The 25446-nt window shown below is 33.6% G+C and overlaps 1 protein-coding gene across 6 annotated transcripts in view; it reads right to left on the bottom strand.

Moving 5' to 3' along the window:
- Positions 1-25446, bottom strand: part of SNX24 (sorting nexin 24) — a 295575-nt gene that overhangs the window by 27536 nt on the left and 242593 nt on the right. For 4 of the 6 annotated variants that reach the window (XM_051997972.1, XM_051997997.1, XM_051998006.1 and 1 more), the window contains 4 exons: positions 15678-15772; positions 14023-14055; positions 13444-13508; positions 9566-9632 (listed from right to left, as the gene is read on the bottom strand). In XM_051997972.1, the coding sequence (XP_051853932.1) occupies positions 9566-9632; positions 13444-13508; positions 14023-14055; positions 15678-15772 (260 nt within the window). Of the gene's footprint in view, positions 1-8543; positions 9633-13443; positions 13509-14022; positions 14056-15677; positions 15773-25446 lie in introns of those variants that run through there. The other 2 variants (XM_051998015.1, XM_051997979.1) reach the window with 2 other exon arrangements.

Genomic DNA, 25446 nt, shown 5'->3' with positions numbered 1-25446 from the left:
ACTATTCTCCATATCCCATCCCTGTTGCTGTTTCCCATGTGTTGAAATATCATCTCTAGGCAGATGACTCCCAGATGTATACATTTAGCCCTAATCTCTCTCCTAAGCTACAGCCATACAGCCAATTCAACAGTTTTATAGTGCCACCAACCACCCTATTTTATTAACAAAAGTTAATTTCTATAGAGAATATACATGTGAGAAACTCATAAAAACCACTACTGCTTCATATTTCAGTTAAACAGTTCCTGTCTTCAATCTTATAATTTCATTTCCCCCTTTGTATTCCTATGACTAGCAAAATGTCTTATGTATCTTAGGTACTTAATAAATTTTTATTGAATGGAATTGTAAATGACCCAAATCCTGTTGCTTTAATCTCAGTAATACTGTTAATTCATCTTGTGAATATTGGAAAACCTAGTTTTCCCTGGCTTAGGTAAATTAATTTTTTTTTTATTTTGAGCTTCCAACCCCAGTGTGTATGATTCATTGGAAAACGAGTGATCTGTTTAGTTTTTGTTTTTTTAAAGAAAAAAATCATCTTCCTAAAAAATAGCTGGGAAAAAAAGCAGAGCAATTAAATTCTAGTTAAAATTGACAACTGTCCTTAGAAGTTTTCCAGGTCTTTAAGAAGTTTAGTGAAATTATCTGAAATGATATTTTATATAGGGGTTCATAGAACTATTCAATTTCAAATGAATTTCCAGGTTTTAAAAGAAATCATCGGCTAATCAGAGGAGATAAAATAGCCAAATCTGATTCTGTAACATAAAAAAGTTTCAGTAAATGGAATAACATCAATGTATTTAGAATTAATGGGGGAAAAAACCTTTTGTTACATGCTTCTCTGATATCAAGAAACAGAATTGATACAAATACATAATAAAAGTCATTCATTATTAGGTAAATGGTCAAAGGATATGATCAGTTTTCAAAAGAAAGGAGGGTTATCAACAATTGGAAAAAATGCAACAGATCACTTATCAGCAAAATGCTTATCCAAATAATTTTGCATTTCTATTCGCGCCCATCCAATAGGCAAATGAAGAAGAAGAAGAAGAAGAAGAAGAAGAAGAAGAAGAAGAAGAAGAAGAAGAAGAAGAAGAAGAAGAAGAAGAAGAAGAAGAAGAAGAAGAAGAAGAAGAAGAAGAAGAAGAAGAAGAAGAAGAAGAAGAAGAAAGAAAGAAGAAGAAGAAGAAAGAAAGAAAGAAAGAAAAAGGTAATTATTTGAGAGACTGTGAAAGGATAGGAATGTCAATGCACTGGAGCAGTTAAGAAATTCACCCATCCTGGAAATCAGTTTAGAACTAGACTCAGAAAGTCACTAAATTATACATTGTACAATCATGCACTAACAGGTTTGTATACTTCAAAGAGATCAAGGGGAAAAAAACCTGATATATATGAAAACATTTGTAGCAACATTTTTTTGTTGTTGTAGCAAAGAATTGGAAATAAAGTGGGTATTCATCAATTGGGGAATGGCTGAACATATCCCATTTAACAAAACATTATTGTGCCTTAAAATAATGGAATGGATGGATTCAGAGATGCCTGGGAAGAGCTGTAAAAACTGATACATACAAAATGAAATGAAAACAATTAGGACAATGATTATCACACAATATAGAAAAACTAAGAAAGATTAATAATTCTAATTAAGACAACAACTAATTACAGTTCCAAGACTGATAATGGATCATGCTTTCCATCTCTTGGTAGAGGGAAAGAAATGATGATGATGATGATGATGATAAAGATGATGATGATGATGATAGTAACAACAATAAACATTTCTTACCACTTAGCACAAGGCTTACAAAGTACCTTACACATGCTTTGTTTTATCGTTACAGCAAGCCTGGGAGATAGATGTTATTATCCTTTTACAGATGAGAAAATTGAGGCAGACAGAGATCAGATGACTTGTCCAGGGCCTCCCAGGCAGTAAGTGTCTAAATCTAGACTTGAATTTAATTCTTCCTGACTTCGGATCCAGTGCAATAGCAGCTTCACCACAAAGACATAATGAGTTGATGGAACAGAAATGCAGAATCAGATATACATTTTTCAAATATAAATGTATGGATTTGTTCTGCTTCGCACTACTTATTTGTTCAAAAGAGAGCTTGTATTTTTTCTTTTGGGGGGAGGGGAAAGAGTTGGTATGAAATGAGTAGGTAGAGATAATGAATCTAAAACAAAGGGAAGAAAAAAAACATCAACAATTGTTATGTCAGGATATTGGTGGAATGTTGGAGGTGTGAGTTATCTCCCTACACATTCCCATAACACCAACTGGTCTGCTGACAAGAAAGGAAATTGTGACGCATAATTAGGACATCTGGGATGAAATCTGCTCCCAGGTAGACTGATCTGGGAATCCAGTTGTGGATTCTTTGGATAAGAAGAATAAAGATGTCATTTTAAGAATTGTGGCAGAGAGTTCCTGGAACTCTAGGGGAACATTATTGCCAGCTGATTTTTGAACTTCCTGATATTAGCTTTTGTTTACTTTTATATATTCCTGAAGTGCTTTAAGAACTGGTCTACCTGAGGATATTGGGAAATGATTTTAATAAAAGGCTATTTGAACCATTTGGGCTCTGAGTGATTCACTGAACCAAATGTCTAATACTGAGCTAGACAATTAAATAAAAATAAAAAGAATAAACAAAAGTGAGTAAAAGGAAGTCCAAAAGAGGACACAGACAAGTAGGGAAGTGCCAGAACTTCCATGTTGAATCTAAGTTATTATTTTTAAAAAAAAATTTTGCATAGTGAAAACCTCAAAGTTTTATATGTCAGAAGTTTAGTTTCATATACAATCTTTTTACTTTTCTTGGTATATTAATATGAACATTCTCATGCTTTAGAGGATTTAAACTTCTGAAAACTTGGTTGATGGAGGGAAAGAAGAAAATCTCACCAAGGAGATTCCTCCACTAAATGCTCCTAAAACTGAACTTTTCCAAATCTCAAATAAAAACCTGAACTTGAACTGGTAAAATTCATTCAGCAATTTAAAATTTGGAGGACCAAGGTTACCTTATTTGTTCAACCAATCTTTCTGTTCTCTTCTAGACACAATCAAAAAGTTTCAAACCTTAAAAAGGATCAAAAGGCATAGATGTATAATGTTTGCAGGTTAAAACCTCACCAGTGCTAATCCATTCTATGATAGTATCAAATAGGTGGGAGATCATATTCTCTCTCCACTTTATACTTATATTTCAAGTTTATTATAGGTGTAACGATAGGATTTAAGATTCTACCCAAACTAGTTTTGGAAAGTGGGATGCTTTTATTTCTACCCTTTTAATTTGTCCTTTTTATGTCCTTTCTCAATGACACAATCTACAATGCTTCATTACACTGCTATTTATAATCAAAGGGAAATTTAGATTAATGCTATCGAGAGCAGAAAGAACTAAAGATTGATTCAATATCATAAATGCTGTAACTTTTGTATGGAGCCCAGAATAAGATCTTCAAATTTATTATTAAGATACATTCATATTTAACTCAGGGAAAATCTGATGCTTCTAAAAGTTGTTAAACACTGGCACTTTATCAACAAACATTTATTGAAGCAACTGTACAAGTTACTAGATATAGAAGACATTAAAAACAAAACACAATTCTTGTTATCAAATTATTTATAACTCATTTGAGATAATAATTATTGTACATATACAAAATAAAAATAGAAATGAAATTCTAAAAGCCACTGTATAAGTAAAGCAATGACAAAATAAAGATGGGAGTTAAAGAAGAATTAGTTTTTGGAGGCGACTCTCTATAAATGATTTTTGAAGGTTAATGGCAGTATTTTTCATACCAGATTGAGTAAATTTGAATCATTGCAAATTCCATTTTCTTCTTCCTTCTCTTTTTTAAAAAATGTCCTCTAATCTTTATTGTTTTTTTAATTTTTAAGAGCACCATAATTTTTCCCATTAACTTCCTCACACTCAGTTAGCCATTTCCCCCTAACAAATAGTTATTCCTGAAGCCCATAAAACAAGATAATGGAGAAGGAAATCTTTTTTTTTTTCTTAATGCCTCTGGTTTTTATGTTATATTCATTTCCTAATATATCCTTACCTCTCTCCCACAAAAAAAAAAAAAAAAAAAACAGGGAAAAAATGAGTTTAGCAAAACCAACATTGATCATGTTATAGTGTATTCTATTGCATAGATTCAAACTTTGACACCTGTGTCTATACTAAAAGGGGGAAAGCATATTTTCTTAACCCTTCTCCAGGTCTAGTCTTGGTTATTACAATTATATATGGTTCAGTTTTGTTTTGTTGCCCTTTTTCTTGATACTGTCATAGCTATTGCATATAATTTTCCAGGTTCTGCTAATTTTACTTTGCATCACCATGTCTTCCCATACTACTCTGATTTCTTAATATTTGTCATTTTTTATGATGTAGTTAGGTTCTATTTTAGTCACATAAAATAATTTTTTTTAACCTTGCCTTCAAGTGATGGACTTTTACATTGTTTTCTGTTCTTTCCTACACTTAAAAAAAAATGTAGCTATGGATATTTTGGAAAATTTGGGGAATTTAGACCCAGCATAAAAAAGAAAACCCACAAACAAAGAATATCTCACTACTAGATTCTATTATATCCTTAATCTAGTGCTATACAACCTGCCTCCTTTTCATAGCCAAACCAGTGGTGCAGTGTCATGTTTCCATTGGTATGATAAGGTATTAGCTCTCTGGATATTAAGTTTAATTTACATAATATTTTCTTTATCACTTTCTAAGTCTAGACAATTAACAAAACAACCAGTCAAACCTAAACATGTGAATAAAGTGTAAATTTACCTCTCAGATTGTTTTATATTCTGGTGAGCTCAAAGACTATTTTCTATGTGAAGTTTTTCCTGATTCACTGAGCTACTAGCCTTCTGGTCCCCACAATTATGTATTTTTGTATATATTTAGCATAAACACACATATGTGTGTACGTATTTACTCTACATCTATCCTTTTATTGGTTGATTTTAATTTCTTCTGATTTCTAGTCTTCATTTAGTTAACTATCTGCCTTCTAACCAGTTGTAAAAAAATGCTTTCATAATTTATTTTTAATTGTTTTTATGATGAAAACTTCTATATGTAAATTCATTTTGAACTTATTGCTTCACTTGGTAGGTTTAAACCCTTTTTTTTTTTAAACTACTTTCCAGTTTGTCAAGAACTTATTATCAATATATTCCTTGCCCAAATAGCTTATATCCTGTGTTTATTAAACACTGAGTTTTTTGGGTTCAATTACTTCAGATTTTTGCTTGTATAGTTTATTCCTGACCCAGTTTTCTATTTTTAACCAGGACCAAAAAATTTTGATGGTAATTGCTTTATAATTTGATAAATGTTTACAAGTGCTATTCCTTTTCATGCCACTTTTCTTCCTCTGTTGTTTCCTTTAAAGTTCTGGACTTTATTTTCTTCTAAGAGAATTTCCTTATTATTTTGTCAAGCTCAATAAATTATATCTTTGGAACTATGACACAGTTCTAAATCTGTAAATTTAGATGGTATCAATTTTTATTATATTGATGCAACTCAAAGATGATAATGACTATTCCAATTATATGTACATAATTGGCATGTATAAAAGATGTGAGAACCTCCCAAGATTCATTAAGGCAAGTGAGTTCTACCAATTTCTGGTGACTTTTTAAGGCAGAAATGAAGTGACCAAAAGGAAATTGGAAAGTGTGGCCAAAAATTATGAAGGCTCCTGCAAGAAAATGGAAACTGATGTCGAGTTTTCCTCCTGATGGTTAACTGAAGGCTGGAAATGCGTAAGAGGAAAATTGATCTGGTAATGAATAGCTGGCTAAGAAAATAATTTGGATTTCTGGATCATAGCTTAAACTATTACAATGACAGACTCCTGGTCAGGGAAAGAAAAGTTAAGAAAGGCTAGTTAAATATGTGTTAGCTTGTTATCTTACAAATATACTCAAAAAGGTTTTAAAGTAAAAAAGATGAGGGAAGGAGAAAATAAGCAAGATATCATAATGATTAGCTATAATAGGAAGAAAAAATGATTGAGACACCCAGAAATTCATGAAAGACAAAATCCAAGAAAGGAGCCTGTAGCAAGCCAATTAATAAACAAACATTAATCAAGAACTTACTGTTTGCTAGGTACCGAGTAAGGTGACAGGGATACAAATACAAAGAAAAAAAGTCTACTAGCAAGGAGCTTTCATCCCAATTGAAGAGTCAAATCCATAGATGAGTATATATGAAGAAATATAAGCTATTTTGGAATGGAGAACACTAGCAATTGGGGGGGGGGAACCAGAAAAATTTCATGTAGAGTGTATCTTGAAGGAAAAGTAGGATGCTATGAAACATATATAAGTAATACATTTGATGTCAGTGCAAAAGCTCAGAGATAGGTGATTGAGCATGGTGTGTGGGGAATTAGCTGTATTGCAATGTCTTCATGAAGTTGGGGCCAAACAGAGAAGTTTACATTTTATCTTACAAGTAGCAGGAAGTCACTGGAGTTAACTGCATTAAGAAATAGCATGGTCATATCTGTGTTTAAGAAAAAATTACACAGACAGCAGAATGCAGAATGGAGTGGGAAGTAGCTTGGAGATCAATCAGGAAGTCATTCCAATAATCTAGATAAGAGGTGATGAGAATCTAAATTAAGGTTGTATCTGTGTGAGTAAAGGGGAGTTGGATGGGAGAAAAGTGGCACTATAAACAACAAGATTTAACAAGTGATTAGATTTGTGGGTGAGGAAAGTGAGAAGTTGAAGATAATGCTGAGAGGCTGAAAAAGTGCTTTTGAAAGAAATATGGAAATGTTAAAGAAGTAAGGATTTTTGAGGGAAAAGATAAATACTATTTTGGACATATGAGATTTAAGATGTTTCTGGGACATCTACTTTGAAATATTCAAGAAATAATTGGTTATGTGGAACTACATATTAGGGGAGGCATTGGAAAGTAATATATTGATCTGAGTCATCTAAAGAAAGATGTTAATTAACCAAATAGGAGCTGATTAAGTTATAGAATGAGAATGTAGAGAATAGGAGGTAACAAGGTTTGGGACAGAAACTTGAGGAATATTCATTGTTAGGAGGCATGATATGGATGAGTCAACAAAGGCTGAGTTGCTGTGATCAGACAGGTAAGAAGTTAGAAGAGAATCAGGTCAGAGCAGTATGATGGAAATCTAGAGAAGGGAGAGTATCCAAGAAGAAAGGGTAGTCAACAGTATCAAATATAGTAGACTGATCGAGAAGGATGAGGACTAAGAAGAAAATTCTTGCAATTAAGAGGCTATTGGTAACTTTAGAGTAAGCAGTTTCAATCATGTGATGAGGCTAGAAGTCAAATTGTAAAATGCTGAAGGAGTGAGAGGAGAAAAAGTGGAGAAAAGTTTTATCAACAAGTAGAAAGTTTTATAAACAAGTCTGGCTAAGAAATGAAGAAGACAGCTTGAGAGTTTAGTGAAAGATTTTTAAGGATGAGGGAGACCTGGACATGTTTGAAGGTGGTAACGTTGAGATAGGAGATGATTCAGATTGTAATCTACCAGAGATCTCAAATATTTCTACACAAATATGTAGTTTAGACAACATCCAAAAAGAACTAGAGGTTCTAACATGAGGTAAATTTGAGTTCACAGGTAGCAACTGCTAACAATGAGTATAATATGGCTCTGAATGGTTATACTTCATTCAAAAGAAAAGAAGATGGATAAAAGGAATGAAAGATGAAGTAATAGCATTATCTATTCAGAAGATATTCTCATGTATAAGGAGATGTAAAAACCTGAGGGGAAGAAGCTTGGTAGAGAACACTGGGTAAAGAAAGAGTAACATAGGTCATTTTGTTATGTGAATATACCATAGTTCACCTTGACAAAAGAAGAAATAGATGAGAATCCAAAAACAGATAAGCCCATAGAATGCTGCTAGAAGAGGATGTTACTAAGTGGTAGCACAATATGGAAGCAAGGAGTATATGAAAGATATCATAGCTTCTCAGCACTAGTGTTGAATCACTTTCCTCTCCTATTAAATCTGTTTCATCTTTTTTCTTTCTCTCCTCCTTTTCCCTATCAGTTTTTATTCTCTCATTATTCCAAAATCTATTCTTTTGCATGATGTACTTTATTATATTTCCCAAATGAAACTCAGAAGAAGGAGACTTTTAAAGTCTGGGGCATTTTACAGACATTTTTGTAATTTTAATTTAAATCTAGAGTTTATAATTAATTTAAGCTAAATGCAATTATAGTTATAAATAAAATCTATAAATATATATTTAAGTTTCATTTCTAAAAAAAGATTGCTTGGCTCCTGTGCTACCACAGCTTCTTGGGACTTTGTAAATCTGTCACTGAATTATCAATCACTTGTTAGAGCATTTATTCTGTATCTAGTACACAATAAGGTAACTTGACTCTTTATTTTGTACAGATGGAAATAATTTATAAAATACTATTCGTATTTCAAGCAGAAAAGATCAACTCAAATATTTTCTTGTTTCTTAAGTTTATTTTACAGCCCAGTAATTCAGTAATATACAAACTATTTTAGTGTATCTCCAACATTGGAAAAGCCCTGTAATTTGAACTGGATGCTATTTTATTATTTGGCAATACTACTTATCTTTACCATGACGTAGAGTAAAATGCCCTTTGTATAATTTATCTTAAAAATGAAAGAAGGCCTTGAGTTAATGCAATTAGACTATTATTAGCAGTAGTGGAATTCATTAGTGAATTCTAAATTTATTTCTGCATACACTTCCACCTAGGAGCTTACTAAAACCAACTACCTTAAAATGGAATTGCTATTTAGTTTTCAAGTAAAATGTCCAAGTACAGATGGCAAGAATAAGTACCTTTACTTTTCACCAATCAAAAATGAATTTGCTATGTTGGGGGAGGGATGAAGGAGAATACAGATATGCTAATTACTCTTAATTTCCAGTTTAACCAATTTCACATATTTATTTGTTGCAATGTTTCTGTGATAACCTTTCTTGGTGCCGGCTCTTCAATATACGCCTTTAGCAAGTAGGGAAAATCCCAAGGTAACAAGATTAGTATATTGAAAAACACAAACTAAACAAAGTTGGCAAAGTTATTCTGTCAGTCTCAGTTTGTTTCAGTCTTCAGTATATGACCTTCATTTAATTTAAATTGTTGCTGATGCAGACAAGAATTCATTCATATTGCACACGAACTTTTAAGGAGGCAATGTTCATAAGAACCTTCTCTGTACACCTCCTTTTTATGTGCTTCTAGGTAGGTTACCATATGCTACTTTTAAAAATTTTGCCTTTGCATGACCAAACTCCAGGTTTAGTTTCTATTTTTTAAAAAGCACAATTTTAAAGGAAACATACACTTCCCTGAATATAGCTGGGACTATGAATTTTAGCAATAACTATAGCTATTATGTCATGGAGTTTAGGTAATTTGGGAGATATCGATTTCCTTGACTAAGACTTTGAAACTTGCTCCAGCTTCTTTAGCCACACAGGATTTCTACCTGGGCTGTAGATGAGGGTAAAATATCCCATGGAGAACTCCTTCAATAACTACATTTGGAAAATGATCTGAAAAACAAAAGAAAAAAAATCTTATTTCTTATGTGCATCAATACAACATTTTTTGGAAAGAACTAAACAAGATAAGACTCACTATAATTTAAGAAATGGCATCCGTCTCCTGTTTATCCACGTTCAGGATGAGCTATTAGTAATGCTGTTTCAGCACTAAAGCCACTTTAGTTCAGCACTAGGCACTACATGAATGCGCCACCAGATTTGTAGCTTATTGATTTAAGGGATGTTCTAATACTTAATGCTGCTGGGCTCCAGCTCTTTATCTGAATCTTTTCTCACAAGGAAGATGGATTACACTGGCAATTCAATTTCTAACAAAATCTCAATATACTTGAAAGAATTCCAAGATTTCTACTGGGAATACTTCACTGCAGGTTTTCCATTGTGGTTTACAGCAGCATTTAGTCCAAGTCATTTTGAGGATGCTGGTGCTATCAAATGGGCTTCTTTAGAGCAATAAGATGCTATCCTGTCTTCCTAACTTAAAAGGGCAAATTTCCTAAAAAAAAGTCAACCTGTCATACTTAAAAAATCAACTACATTTCCAGAGCAGATGCAAAGGAAACTCACTGCTAGAACCTTTTCCTACATGCTGCTTCTTAGAGTAGTTAGAATAAGAATGGATTGTGTAATTAAGGACTAACCTATGAGCACTCGAGTTTTCATTTTAAATTAATTCCTGCTTATTGTACTCCATAGGATTGTGATATAGATGTTATGGGGGTTATAATAATCCTCATTTCACATATGAGGAAACTGGTGCTTAGGAAAGTGATACGACCTGCCTATGGTCACAAAAGTCAAATGTGGATCCAGATCTTTCTGACTTCTCATTCTTGTACTCTGCTGCTCTCACAGAAAACCTGTCTTTCACAGTAAAGACATTAGGCCTCAGCCTAACTGAAGAAGCATGATGAAATGTGAAAATCAATTCATGATAGGAAACTTAAAATTATTTTTTGCTTTCATTGGTTCCACTTACATGGGATAACTAGATCAAATTACAATCCTGAATTGCAGATTTTTCAATTCTAATCTGATCAACCTATTCAATATGCATAAAGGCATTAAGAAAAACAATTCTAACATTCAGAGATTTGATTTCCAGTTGAAAAAAGTTAACTAGAAACTTCTCTGCTGATTTTTGTCATTGTGTCCTAATTCATATCAAAATTCATTCATTCAGGAAAGTAGAACAATGAAATCAAAATGAAACTTTTAGTTCTACACCTATTTGCACCATGGTTTGTGTGTATGTGTGTGTGTGTGTGACATACATGTATAACTGAATCAATAACACTCTGATCTAATGGTTTATCCAATTATAAAGTAAACAGAATATGTATATCACGAAATATCTGTATATAAAGATACTGTAGTTAAGGGTTTATACAGTTTCAATAATTTTTTTATATGAACCCAATCTTTAAAATTCTTTTTCCTTTAATAGCTAGTAAAAAATTACTTTTAGAAGTGCTTTAATATTTAAGAGCTAGCCTATTGGCTGCAAATGAGTTCTAAAAACCACTTTTTATAGGTAAGTAATCCAGGACCATTACTGCACTTACTGAAAAAAAAAAAAAGAGATTCTATTCTAAAATAAGAGATGCATAGCCTAAATTGAAGCTTCAAGGGTTTTAAAATATCCAGGGGGGGAGGGGGAAAGAGGTGAAGAAGGAAGGAAGGAGAGGAGAGAGATATGATTTGAATGCTTTTTAATATAGAAGATATTCTCCTGATAACACAATAATGTATAGTTGTTAGAATGCAGATAGCACAGTATATTTGATATTAATAATGGATTTGGAGTTAAATGGATCTGAGTTCAAAACCTGCCTTAGGTATGTATTAGCTATATGATTCTGAGCTTTTAAGCTTTTAGACTCAGTTTCTTCATCTGTAAGATGAAGATAATAATGGCAACAACCTCCCAAGGTTGTTGTGAAAATAAAATGAAATATTTGCAAAATGTTTTATAAATCTGAAAGTACCATGTAAATTCTAGTTATGTTGTTGCTGGTATATTCCACTGGGATTTAAGTGTTAATATGATCAAGAGTTATTTCTTCATTTATTTTCTTTTATCAAGGTTGTAAAAAGTAATTTTTGTTAAGGTACAAATGAACGTCAAATCATGACAAAGAAAAGTTTTACTTTAAGTGTTGAAAATTTGAGTGGCCCTTTTATTCTGTTTATATTTCTGTAAGTTTAATGATGTTTAACATATTGGAATATCCATCAGTAAATGTATATTTTCAAGACCATGAATCTAAATGATAGTATATGTTGAAAGAAAAAAAACTACATGAATAAATATGTGATAACTAAATTTTCTGGGTTTTTTGAGGCCTTTCATCTTCTAGACCAATATTACTGATTTCATCTCATTTTCTGCTATTCTTCCTTGTGAATAAGGCAAGCACTTACTAACAGGCTTATTAATAATCCACATTCATTCCTACCTTTTTTGCCTTTGTTCCACTTTTTTCTCTTTTGAAAATGTCTTTCTGATGCCTCTCTGCCTATTAGAGTCTTATGCTTCCTTCAAAGTTCAATATAAATCTAATCTCATTCAAAAAGTGGGATTACTTTATTATGTAGTTATCTTTTTAATCTCCAATGTTATAAGAGCTTTAAGTCTGAACAATATTAACTTTTGGACCTAAACATAGCTGAAAGAAGTGCAGATAGAAATACAGTTAAAGGTAAGGTAACATTTCTTTCCAATTGAATTGACAACCTCCTAGATAGAAATAGCAAAAAATTCCATGCTAGTATTTATATAATAAATATAAAATATTACAAAAATGCTATGCACATTATCTCTTATGATCCTTCTAACAACCCTATGAAGTCAGTGCTATTATTACCCCCATTTAAGAAGAAACTGATGGCTGAGAGATTAACTGACTTCCTCAGGGTACACAGCTAATAAGCATTTGAGGCTACATCCAAACTCAGGTCTTCTTAACTCCAAGTTCAGTTCTCTAGCCATAGTGCCACCTAACTATGCAAAGGACAAAAGGGATTAATATTCTGGAGACTTGAATTCTAGTTATAACTTGTGTAACTGGGACCAAGCCAAGCAATCTCTCAGCACTTTTTGATTCCTCATCAATAAAATGGGAATAATATTGTATAATACTAAGAGAGTTCTTATAAATCTTATATCTTATATCTGGGACCCAGATAATGAATATGAGAGAGCTTGGTAAACTGTACAGTGTTGTATTATTATTATTAAAGCATGTTAAGTAGACAGTGACACAGAGGAAAAAATGGGTGAGTTATTTCTTCAAACTAATCCTCTTGAAATTGGTGGTGGTTTGTGATTAATCTAATGAATTTTATTCAAAAAATTAATTTTAAAAAATAATTATAAAGGCTACAAATATAAGACAATATTATTTAAATATAAATCAGGTGCATTTGCAATATAGAAATTAAGCTTTAGGAGCAGTACATTAAAAAAAAAAAAAAACCTATATCTCTGTATTTCAAACCTGAAAATAAAATTAACCACAGTCAACCACCATCAAAATAATAACAATAATATAAATATTTTCAATTAATTGATGTTTTTCACAATATTGTTGTAAGAGGGGGGAAACGACTATTTCTCATGAAAGACCAGCTCCAATTTGTATTCTAAATGTCTGTTATACAAAAAAAGCACTACTTTACTGGCAGATTATTAGGTCCTGGACCAATGTCATTCTGTAAGGCCTGTATTAAAACCATGGTTTATGTGGTGCATGGTCAGATCAGTAAAGAGCTGTTAACACATGACAGGTTTGATTACCGTTGGCTGTAGGCAAGACATATGGATCCCTTAGGAACAGCAGAACTGGCTGGTGGGACAGTTTGCTGGAAAGGTCAAGAACAGGAATGTCAGCATCAAGGGAGAGTAAACAGAAAATACTACAAACTAGCTTTGAGGTGATCAAACTGCTATGCAATGATGTCAAGAAGGGTATTTTTTATATATACACATTATATAAAACACAAACATATCTATCACTACATAACAAGTTTAATTTTAGAAAAGTCAAATGAACATTATATTGCCTGTGTAGTTTGAAAGAAACATGCAATTCTTATTATAAATAAGCATTAAAAAGCTTAAAGGCAAAACAAAACATCACAGAATTGTCTCTGTCGCCACATAATTAATTGGCAAACCCAGTATTTCTGTTAGTTGCATGTAATGATGTAAGAATCTATACTCTTACATATATAAATAATTATTTCAGTGTCTTTATTACGCTGACCAATAGTATGCTAAAATCACCAAGCATCAAGATCCTGAAGTCATTAATATTTAAAATATTTAAGTAAATAACAGTCCTATAAATTTATATAATACTTGATTAGCTCTCACCTAGACTCTTCAGATTCTGTTTCCTCAAATGAGCTATAAAAATAAAAGTATGGAGAGAATGGATCATTGTCTATAAATTAAAGAATAATAGATTGCATTGTAGAATATTAAAGTAAGAGGCCCCTTAAATAGAATAAAAAATTGAATTTACAGAGACTTTGACAATTTGTTTTTTTCATAAATGATGGTTTAGGCCTAATGATGACTGACAGGTGTAACTGGGTCACGTTGGGGAATATAACCACATGGGCAGGAAGGTCCCTTGTTTTAAAGTGGTTATATCAAGATAGTCAATGAAAGTTACAGGATCATAGATTTAGACTCCAAAAGAATCTTTAAAGTCATCATTTAACCTTCTCATTTTAGAGATGAGGGCACTGGAGACCAGAAAGATTAAGTGAATGCCCACAGTCACAAAACTATTTGGTGTCTGGGTTGTTTCAAACTATATCTCACTGGAACTATTCATAATGTCAACCATCCAATCACCTAGTATGCAAGACTTAGGATCTCAATCTTTTTCTCTTTAAACTTTTTGTAGAGGAAAAGAGGCAGTTAAGAGGCCTTAATAACTGCACAAAGTAAATTTTGTTGTTCAGTGTGACTCTTTGTAGCCCCATGAACCATACTATCCATGGGGTTTTCTTGACAAAGATATGGGAGTGGTTTGCCATCTTCTTCTCCCATGGTTTAAGGCAAATAGACATTAAGTGGATTGCCCAAAATCACCTAGTTAATTAGTGTTTGAGGCCAGATGTAAACACAGGGCTTCTCTAGTCTAAGCTGAGTGCTATCCACTGAACCATCTAGCTGCCCTTACAAATGAAGACATTAGTTTAATATCCATCTAACTTATTATTATGTTAAAATTTTGCTTTTTTGTAGAAGAATGAATTACTTTGAAACAGGTCAAATTTTTCCCCAATTATAAGCATGATTTAAATGGCTTTTTTTCATAAGGGGCTTTTGAGGAGTTCCCTTAATTACATGTAGGGGGCAACAAAACTATTTTTTCCTCTACATACTGAATGGGTATTAGGCTACTATCTAACTCCAAATGAATATAGGTGAAAGATATAATTTCATAAATTTCATGATTTAGTGCTGAGACATTAAAGGTTACTTAGTCTCTATCAGTTTGTATATGAGGAAACTTGGTACTTGCTCTAAGAGAGTTGATCCTTATTGTGATATGCATGATTTTTTGCTCTACTTACAAAAACTATACAAAGTCAGATGTCCTTACTATCACCACTTTGCAGTTGGAAGTTGGCCCATTTTAAGTAAGGGTCAATATATTACTTAGATGCAACTGGATATAAAACTGAAAACAAAAAAAAAAAACTAAGGGTAAAAAAAGATAGGACAATAACAAAGGGGAAAAAAGAAAAAAAGAAACCCTTTTCCTTTTTACGGCTAGGCAGCTAATCATTAATGCTCTACTAGAGGCAAAGGGGAAATTCTAAAATGAATTTCTGGGGAAATCAAAAATTAACTTCATATATCCCTACATTACATTCTAAAAGGAACCTGAATGTCTAATTTGGAAAGTTCTATACTTTCAAATTATTTTCTAAATTACACTGTTTTGTCAGATCCCAAGATTGGAAATACACTTCAAAAAACACATTTAGCATATTTAAGACAAATCTTACCCACAACTTTCTGTCTTTGGTAGAGAGGGTAAATGCCGTATGTTTAGAAAATCAAGAAATAATTTCGGAAGCTCCTCATTTTCCAAAATAACAGCCTGTGCAAGCAGAATATACTTAGAATTAGGGACTGAAGGATTAGAAATCACAGGTCATTTAAAAAGAAAAAAGAAAGAAAGAAACTGTAGACCATTTCAAAAATGAATCATAGGAAATATTTTTAAAAGGCTATATATTTTTCACAAAAGTTTTTATCCTTTCACCATTTTCAGATTCATATGCATCACTTACTTGCAAATTCAACTTAAACTGCTCCTGCACCCTTTCAACCACTCGGAATCCCAATGATTCAAAGATATTCCTTTTTCCATAAATATCAGGAGATATTTCAGAAACCCCCTCAACTAGAAGTACAACATGGAAAACTATAATATGTGTGTGTGTGTGTATGTGTGTGTGTGTATAATTTCTCCACACAATCCTCAATTGAAATTTATCAGTTATCTTTTTGCCAAATAATTACTAAAGGTCTACTATGTGCTAGGCAATTAGATTACGTACACAATGACAAAGTCTTCTTGAAAAAATACCTAGAAAAGTGCATCGAATAAAATAAATAGTTAATAAATGCTGTTTAAGTGTGACTAGTATATACTGTAGCATAGACATTTACAATAGACACACTTCTAAAATTATGGTAGCAGTCAATGGAAATATGTAATACAATATGGTGTTTACATAACTTTTAAAGAACACAGAGAAAATATACAAACTGAATCAAACTGCATAGATTTTATAGTGTCACCAGAATTTATATCTTGAACAGCCAAACTTTATTGAATATCCTTAAAACTATTGCCACCTGCTATGTGCATCAGTTCAAAGAATTGTATTATTTGTGACAAGTTGCAATTAAGGTTTACCATTTTTCTTTTTTGATAACCATTTAAGTACATCAGAAAATGCTTATTTGAATAAGCTAATATAATGTGATAGAATAAAAAAATCAGCCACTCAAAAAATCTGTATTCATTAATTACCTTGCAGAATAATTTTATTTTTGAGGATAGTGGGGAATAACATTCTTATCACTACCCTCACCTTTTAAAATAAATTAAATCAATAACAAGTATGGGACACTTTAAATGACCCGAACTACTTCATTTCCAGGATCTCAAGATGTGTCATCCATCACTGTGGTATGTAAAAAGACATCTCTCACGTGTTCAGAGGGCCACTTTGATTTTATTAATGCAAGATTTAGGGAATGTTAACAAGGTGAATTATTTATTTTTCATGATGGATTGGCTTACAATGCACTGGTTACAGTCAGAATGTGATCATTAATGAGAAAAGACAGGCAAAAAAATCTGTTTATATCTCTAACACCATCCTACATCATTGCAACATGCCTAGAATGAATTTTGCCTACCTTCGGGAAACTTGATTTTCTCAATGAAAGGCAACATGGCATAGTGGGGATAGGGTGCTACTGGACTGAGAGACAGAAAGACTTGGGCTCAGATACTATTTATGAGACCCTGGAAAAATCCTTTCTTTCCTCAGTTGCTGTTGTTGTTGTTTTTCCAATTTTAAAGTGAGAACGTAGTACTCAATGGCCTCCTTTCAGCTCTAAATCTAAATATGAGGAATAATGTATGGCTGCATTATTTTAGGTAAAGTATAATGACAATTGTTTATAATAAAAGGACTTCAGGAGTTCACTTTTAGTGTAAAATGAACATATTGACCTTTTTGTATAAAAAGAATTAGAAAGAAAATGCCAAAGAAGAAAGAAATCTATATTGGAAAGAGATAATATTCAGTTAGATGAATATTCAGTGTAGTAGAGAGGAATGAGTTTCCTGGGCTCTCTTGAAAGGTTTGTTAGAAAAGCACTAACAATAATTGTAAAAGGTAATACAGGTTACTTTACTAAATTTAGCCAAATATTATATTATGATCAACATAAAATATGCATCCTTCATTACTCCTTACAATGAATTTTGAAAATAACACAAATACTAATTCAATCAAGTATCATCAATATATGTATAAAAATGACTAATTTACTGGAAAGTATGACCATTATTTGTCAGAGACTTGAGACTAATATAACACCAGCACTCTGTCCCCCTGTGTATGCTAAAGCTGATACTTATAGAACTTGGTGAAACAGTCTCTTGAACAGTATGGTTCCAAAAATTTTTGTTAAAGAACAATCCCTCTCCTCATTACAGGGCTACAGATATGCTCCAGGAGTAAGAAATATAGTTAATCCAGGCCTCACAAGAAAATGAACTTCTGGAAGGGAAGGAAAAGGAGAGAGGGAGAAGAGAGGGAATTCTGGGAAGGTGTGGAGTGGATCAGTAAATTTCAAGCTCTCCTGAATTCCCCCACAAATAGAACAGATTTGTGTCTCAGGGTGAACACAGACTGATGAAAAATCAAGAAGACTTGGGGCACAACAAGGGTCCTTCTGATACAACCAGAGAAGTTCTAAAGAAATACTCCATGTAAAGATTAACCCGTGTGAAGTTCAAATACCTCTGGGGTTAGCTCTGCAGAAATAGCAAGTGGGGATTCCTTGGGCTGGCTGGCTGGAACCTCAGCAGGAACCACAGAGACTTTCACCTCCCGCACTGTTAGTCTAGAGGAGATTTGAGTTGGGGAAGACAGAGTGAACCTCGGCTGACTGGGAACAGCAGGGCTAGCTGTGCTGCTGAGATGCTGCCCTGGGTGAGAAAGAACTAGCACCTGGGGAGTGCAGAAGCAGTGAGGTAGGAACGCGGCTGGTTGCGGGCACTTGCAGGAGGGTGGAGCTTTTAGTTTGGGGTTCCTTGTCAGAGGAGAGAGCTGAAGGAAAGCTTGAGGTACCATCTCCCACTCCACAATTAGAGGTGCTTACACTAATACTTATTTTTTTAAAAATGAGCCAACAAAGAAGAAAGAACCCCACCATTGAAACATATGGGAAACTAATGCAAACAAGATTAGAAGGGAAGCAACAAACTGGGAAAACATTTTCACAGTTAAAGGTTCTGATAAAGGCTTCATTTCCAAAATATATAGAGAACTGACTCAAATTTATAAGAAATCAAGCCATTCTCCAATTGATAAATGGTCAAAGGATATGAACAGACAATTTTCAGATGATGAAATTGAAACTATTACCACTCATATGAAAGAGTGTTCCAAATCATTATTGATCAGAGAAATGCAAATTAAGACAACTCTGAGATACCACTACACACCTGTCAGATTGGCTAAGATGACAGGAAAAAATAATGATGAATGTTGGAGGGGATGCGGGAAAACTGGGACACTAATGCATTGTTGGTGGAACTGTGAACGAATCCAACCATTCTGGAGAGCAATCTGGAATTATGCCCAAAAAGTTATCAAATTGTGCATACCCTTTGATCCAGCAGTGTTTCTATTGGGCTTATATCCCAAAGAAATACTAAAGAAGGGAAAGGGACCTGTATGTGCCAAAATGTTTGTAGCAGCCCTGTTTGTAGTGGCTAGAAACTGGAAAATGAATGGATGCCCATCAATTGGAGAATGGCTGGGTAAATTGTGGTATATGAATGTTATGGAATATTATTGTTCTGTAAGAAATGACCAGCAGGATGAATACAGAGAGGACTGGCGAGACTTACATGAACTAAGGCTAAGTGAAATGAGCAGAACCAGGAGATCATTATACACTTCGACAACGATATTGTATGAGGACATATTTTGATGGAAGTGGATTTCTTTGACAAAGAGACCTGAGTTTCAATTGATAAATGACGGACAAAAGCAGCTACACCCAAAGAAAGAACACTGGGAAACGAATGTGAACTATCTGCAGTTTTGTTTTTCTTCCCGGGTTATTTATACCTTCTGAATCCAATTCTCCCTATGCAACAAGAGAACTGTTCGGCTCTGCAAACATATATTGTATCTAGGATATACTGCAACATATCCAACATATAAAGGACTGCTTGCCACTAGGGGAGGGGGTGGAGGGAGGGAGGGAAAAAAAAAAATCGGAACAGAAACGAGTGTCAATATAAAGTAATTATTAAATAAAAATTAAAAAAGAAAGAAAGAAAGAAACATATGGGAACAAGAAAGTCCATTTTCAGAGGAGAACTCTTTAATAAAAAAGGCTTCTACCCCAAAAAGTAACATGAAATGGCTCCCTGCCCAGATAAATTTATAGAAGAACTCAAAAAAGAATTCAAAAACCAAATGAAAGGCATTGAAAAACATTTAAAGAAAAAAAAATGAAAACCATCCAAGAAAATACAAGAAGATTATGACCAAAAAAGTTAATCAATTAGAAAAGGAGACACAAAGATTCAAAGATGAAAATAACTCTTTGAAAATTAGAATTGGGCAAGGGGAAGCCAGTGAAGTTATGAGAGAGCAAGAAATAACAAAACATTATAAAGAATGAAAAAATAAAACAGAATGTGAAACACAACAGAGCTGGAGAACAGATCAAGAAGAGAAAATATAAGAATAATTAGCCAGAAAGTTGTGACCAAAAAGAGAACCTTGACACAATAATGCAGGAAATAATTCTAGAAAACTGCCTTGGAGTGGAGAAAGTAGAAATAGAAAAAAATACACTGATCACCATCTCAAAGATATCCTTTGTGGAAAACATATAGGAGCATTATTGCCAAATTTGAAATCTCCAGATCAAAGAGAAAATTTTGCAAGAAACTGGAGCTATTATTAAAATTGTATAAGACTTATCAGTAGGTACAATAAAAGCCCTCAGATCTTGGAAGCATATCTACAGACAAGCAAAAGAACTACATTTGTGGCCAAAAATATCATATCCAACAAAATTATCTATAATTTTCAATGAGGAAAAAACACATTCAACAAACTTGCAGATTTTCAAGACTTTCTATCAACCAAACCCGAACGAAACAAAATTTAACATATAAAAGCCAGTATCAAAGAGCAATTTTAAGAAACTCAACATGGACAAACTGTTTAAATATGGGCAAATTTTTAATTTTTTTATATAAGAAATAAATACTTTATGTCTAAGGTTTACCTTAACAAGAGGGAAAGCTCAAAAGAAAGATTGGCAGAGTAAAGGTAAAAATAATAATGTTACACAAATGAGGTACAGAGAAAGAACAGATACAGAGGCATTAGAGTGGGGAGGAGGGCTCATAGTTCTAAAAACCTACTCACATTGGGAATGAGTTCAATAGGCAACACTACATATATATCTTGAAGGATACAGCACCCTCCAAAATCTATAAAAAAAATACATGAAGAGGTACAGATGGATGGGGAAGCAAAGGATGAGGAAAGAAGACAAGGGAAGGACCTTTGGGTGGGGAAAGGTTAAGTAATAGTAAGCCAAGTTATGGAGCAAAATTTGATGAAAGAGCAGGGATAGGAAAGACATGTATGTGGAGTATGTGTTTGTATAAATATGTGTGTGTGTATATGTGTGTATGTGTGTGTGTGTATATATATATATATACATATATATATATATATATATATATATATAAATTGTAGCTTGCTTGGGGGTAGTGGGGAGGGAGGAGAGGGAGATTTGTGTGTGTGTGTGTGTGTGTGTGTGTGTGTGTGTGTGTACATTTGTATATATAAATATACCTTTTTTTAAGTATAGCCTGCTTGGGGACAATGGGGGGATGAAATAAAGGAAAAAAGAATAAAGTAAATAAGGTGTGCAGCAGAGAACAAAAGAACAATTTACAAGGAAGTAAAGAAAAGATGAACACTCAGGAATATAATTCCTTGTTTCTGTACACATTGTTGTTAATTTTGAATCCTCCCTGATGTTCTGCTGAGCACATGATAATATTCTCTCTTTTGTTTTGTTTCATTTTGTTTGGTATTGCTTTTCTGTTTTTTTTTTTTTTTGTTGTTGTTGTTGTTGTTGTTTTTTTTGCTTATTCTGTTTCTTCAAATAAAATAAATTTGGGGGAAAAAGAAAAAAGAAAGAAAATGAACTTCTCTTTGTCCAGTATCTAAGTTCCCAAAAAAATTAAATTAAATTAAAGTTCCTATAAATTACGGTTTTGTAATTAAATATTGTAATAACAAACTGGACTCTCTTCACCTTGAGCTAGAATGAAGCCAACTGTATATACTAAGTGTACAGAGGGTTTAAGTCTGGGCCTTATAGTTGTTGTAGTTCCCATGTGGACTTGTGTAAACATTCTATAATTGATTCCAATCAGCTAATTACATAGTGAGGCAGAACTTTTTTGATTAGCAACACAGCCAGAATGGGGGTAGGGTAGAGAGAGAGAAAGAAAAGGAGACATTTAAAAGGAATTAGCTGTCCAAAACCTTTCCCTTCTCTTGATTTGACTTCTTTCAGCATGGCAGAAAAACGCAATTATTTTAAGGGTTGATTCTTTGCCTTTGTATTGGCCATCAGGAAGTCCAAGAATGAAGCCCGTACTAGAACTTTTGGCTAGCAAGTTCAGTTTTGAGACTTGAAGAAGTGAGAAGTAATGTTCAGGAGCAGGTCAAAGTAGCTGAGACAAGGGTTCATATAGTAGTGATCACACTTTTGGATGTGAACTTGGTGATATCAATGTTAAGGAGAGACTATATTAAGTCTGAGCCTGAGTTTGAGGATAAGTCTCCTTAGAGAACAAAGTATTGTACGAGAAAGTGTGCCCCAGAATGTTGAGGGAGAGAATGAATACACTCCTGTATTCTCAAGTCACCATATATGAGTTGAAGGCAGGTTGCTTAATGTCTCATTGCCCATCACATAACTCTCTAAGACAGTGATTTCCAAATTATTTTAATTACATTAATGTGCAAAAAAAAAATGCATCCCTATTATGCCTATATTGCCTTATTTGTAATATGCACACAAAATAAATATTTAAATGAGATGAAGAGGAGTAGAGTATGTTTGTGGGGAAAGGATGCAGGTTATAATTCATCCATGCCTACTCATGCCAAATGATGCATTCTATACCCAAAGTAAAAAGGATTGTCACTCACAATTCATTGTCATGGAACACACAACTCATCCTCTGAAAGGTATCTGATAAAGCTATTAAATAATCTGGAGTTCATAGGGGGAATATGTAGGTGGGGATATTCACAATGGCAGCTGACTTGAGAGTTCAATACCTGGCTTAAAAGGAGAGAGGCTTGAAAGCTTGTATAGCAGAGAGAGAGCATGAAGTTGGGAAATGTTTGGGGATACAGGTAGATGTGGATGCACAGACCAGCCCCTAACTGTTTATGCCTGGAAAGGTAAGATTCAAACTATCTTGCCATCCTCCAAGTGGTTGATCATACAACACTTGGGATCATGCCAGTGGAATAAGTTTCTTCTTGGGCATTCCCCATACAAATGATATCAGATCTGGATCAGAAACATAAGAATGAAAAAATATTTACAATCACAGATTTTAATTACAAAGATGCTTTATTTTCATTTTTGATTAGTAGTTAATTAAGAGTGCTTCAGCGTTATCTTTTTGTTTTAGTACCCTTAAGTAGCTAATTATTAGTTCACAAGCAAAAGCAAAAAACAACAATAAAACACCTTAAATGCATCTGGAAAGATCCTATTGAACACAATTCTGTACAGTAAGTGATCAGTAAAACAAAGATAATGGAGTAGAAAACGCACTCATCTGATTTCTCCCAACATTTTCTTCCAAATAACTTTAAAACAATTCCTTGAATCAATATCTGGAGTGTCAGAGCCAACACAAGGTCAGAGTGAGCCATTTTTCAAGTCCAAAACAACTCAGGATGTTGGAAGAAGAGAGCTGTGATACGGGGTGAAGGCTCGTCAAACCCACATTAATGAAACACCAATGGTTTGACCAGATGGTGGTGACAGAAAGAACAGCAGCAACAAAAGCAGCAACAGCTTCAAAACTGGTCAGAAGGAGATTACAGGGGATACCTGTGTTAGCACTGAATGCAGGAATGAATACTATCTGGTAATTTCAATACCTATACCTACTTCTGGTTCATAGTGTAAAAGAAGAGGAGAGCACTTTCAATCAAAAAGGAGGGGGGATCTTAAGAAGCAGTATTATCTGCACTTAAAAGAGATCCGGGACACTGTAGAGCAGGACGTAGTGACCACACCTCTCCCAAGATCACATCACTTTGGAAACACAGAAGACTTTGGAGCTACCACAACCAACTCTGAAAATAAGCTTGGGACAGTGTTTCGCTTCCCAATAACATCACCTTCATCCCCCAATACCAAGAATAGAGCCCACCTTTAACAAAAAGTTCAAAACCAAGAAAATGGGCCAGGATAATGAGCAAATAACAACAACAAAAACCTGAACATGACAACTTACAAAACAAATTCAAAAGACAATGAAGTCAAAATAGCTATAAGCAAAGTCCCAAAGGGGAGTGGAGGGTGGGGAGTGTAAACTGGATACAAGCCCAACAAAAATTCCTAGAAAAACTACGAAATAATTTTTAAAAATCAAATAAGAGCAGTTAATAGAGGAAAAATTAGGTAAAGAAATGAGAGCAAAGGAGGAAAATTATGAAAAAACAACATCTTGGGGGATAAAGGCACAAAAATACTAAAGAAAAGAACACCTTAAAAAACAAATTTGGTTAAATGGAAAAAGAGGTACAAAATTGCAATGATGAAAATATTTCCCAAAAAAGCAGAATTGCTCAAATGGAAAAAAGAAGTGTCAAAACTAACCTAAAAAATAACTTCTTACAAATTAAAATTGGGCAAGAAGAAATGAATGATTCCATAAGGTATCAAGAAACAATAAAACAAAGTCAAAATAATGGAAAATAATAATATAAAATGTGAAATATCTCACTGGAAAAACAACAGATTTGGAAAATAGATTAAAGAAAGATAATTGAGAATTATCCTCTAGAAGATTTCCAACACATTGCCACCATAGGGTGACTCACGCTATGGCCAAAAAGTATCAGGATTCTTCTCTTCCCTGCTCCCTCCCACCCCACATGGATTAGGTTAAATTTTTCCTAAATAACACTGGGATTTGATCAACCCCAGGGATAGGAGAAGGCGTAAGTTATTTCTCTCTTGACACAGCTTCTAAATAGATGTCTTGATAAGGCTTCCTGGTCACATGCATACCAAGTTCTACTTACAGGGGATTAGTGCTCTTTGAGTTTGTTGGATATCCAAGATCATTTAAGTCAATCCTATTAAAGAAATGAGTCTCCATAGAGAATGGAGGTAAATTCTATCAAACATAAATTCCAATATATATCCTTTCAATGTTAGAGGTAGGTAAACCTCTCTCTGTTAAATGTTTAGTGACCAAGTATCTTATTTTGTCCCCATACCTAAACTAATAGAGTGAGGTCCACCCCTAACATTGTTCTAGTCAAATTTCATTTCTTCGTTCAAACCATCTACCATGCACGGAATGGACTGCCTTGGTTCATCTCTATCAAGATGAAGATCCTTTCCCCCTTCCAGGGCCCAATTCAAATTCCATTTCCTCCAAGAAGCTTTCTAGACATTCTACAAATTACTCAGTGGGTTTGCTAGGATCTCTCCTTTGCAATTACCACATTCCCCAAGAATCAATATTTTTTGTTTGTTTATATATATTTTCTTCCTGTTCCCTACTTATTATTGGAATGTATACTTCTGGAGAGTAGTCTGTTGGATTTATTTTCATATACCCAATGTCCAGGTCAATGCATAAAGTAGGTGTTTAATAACTATCTATTAAATTATTGAACTTTGTCTGGAGCTTAGTGTCTACCATGTTTG

This window comes from Antechinus flavipes, chromosome 1 (assembly GCF_016432865.1).
Source record: "Antechinus flavipes isolate AdamAnt ecotype Samford, QLD, Australia chromosome 1, AdamAnt_v2, whole genome shotgun sequence".
Taxonomy (NCBI): domain Eukaryota; kingdom Metazoa; phylum Chordata; class Mammalia; order Dasyuromorphia; family Dasyuridae; genus Antechinus; species Antechinus flavipes.
The sequence above is the reverse complement of the archived record's forward strand: the minus strand, read 5'-3'. Positions and strand labels throughout refer to the sequence as shown.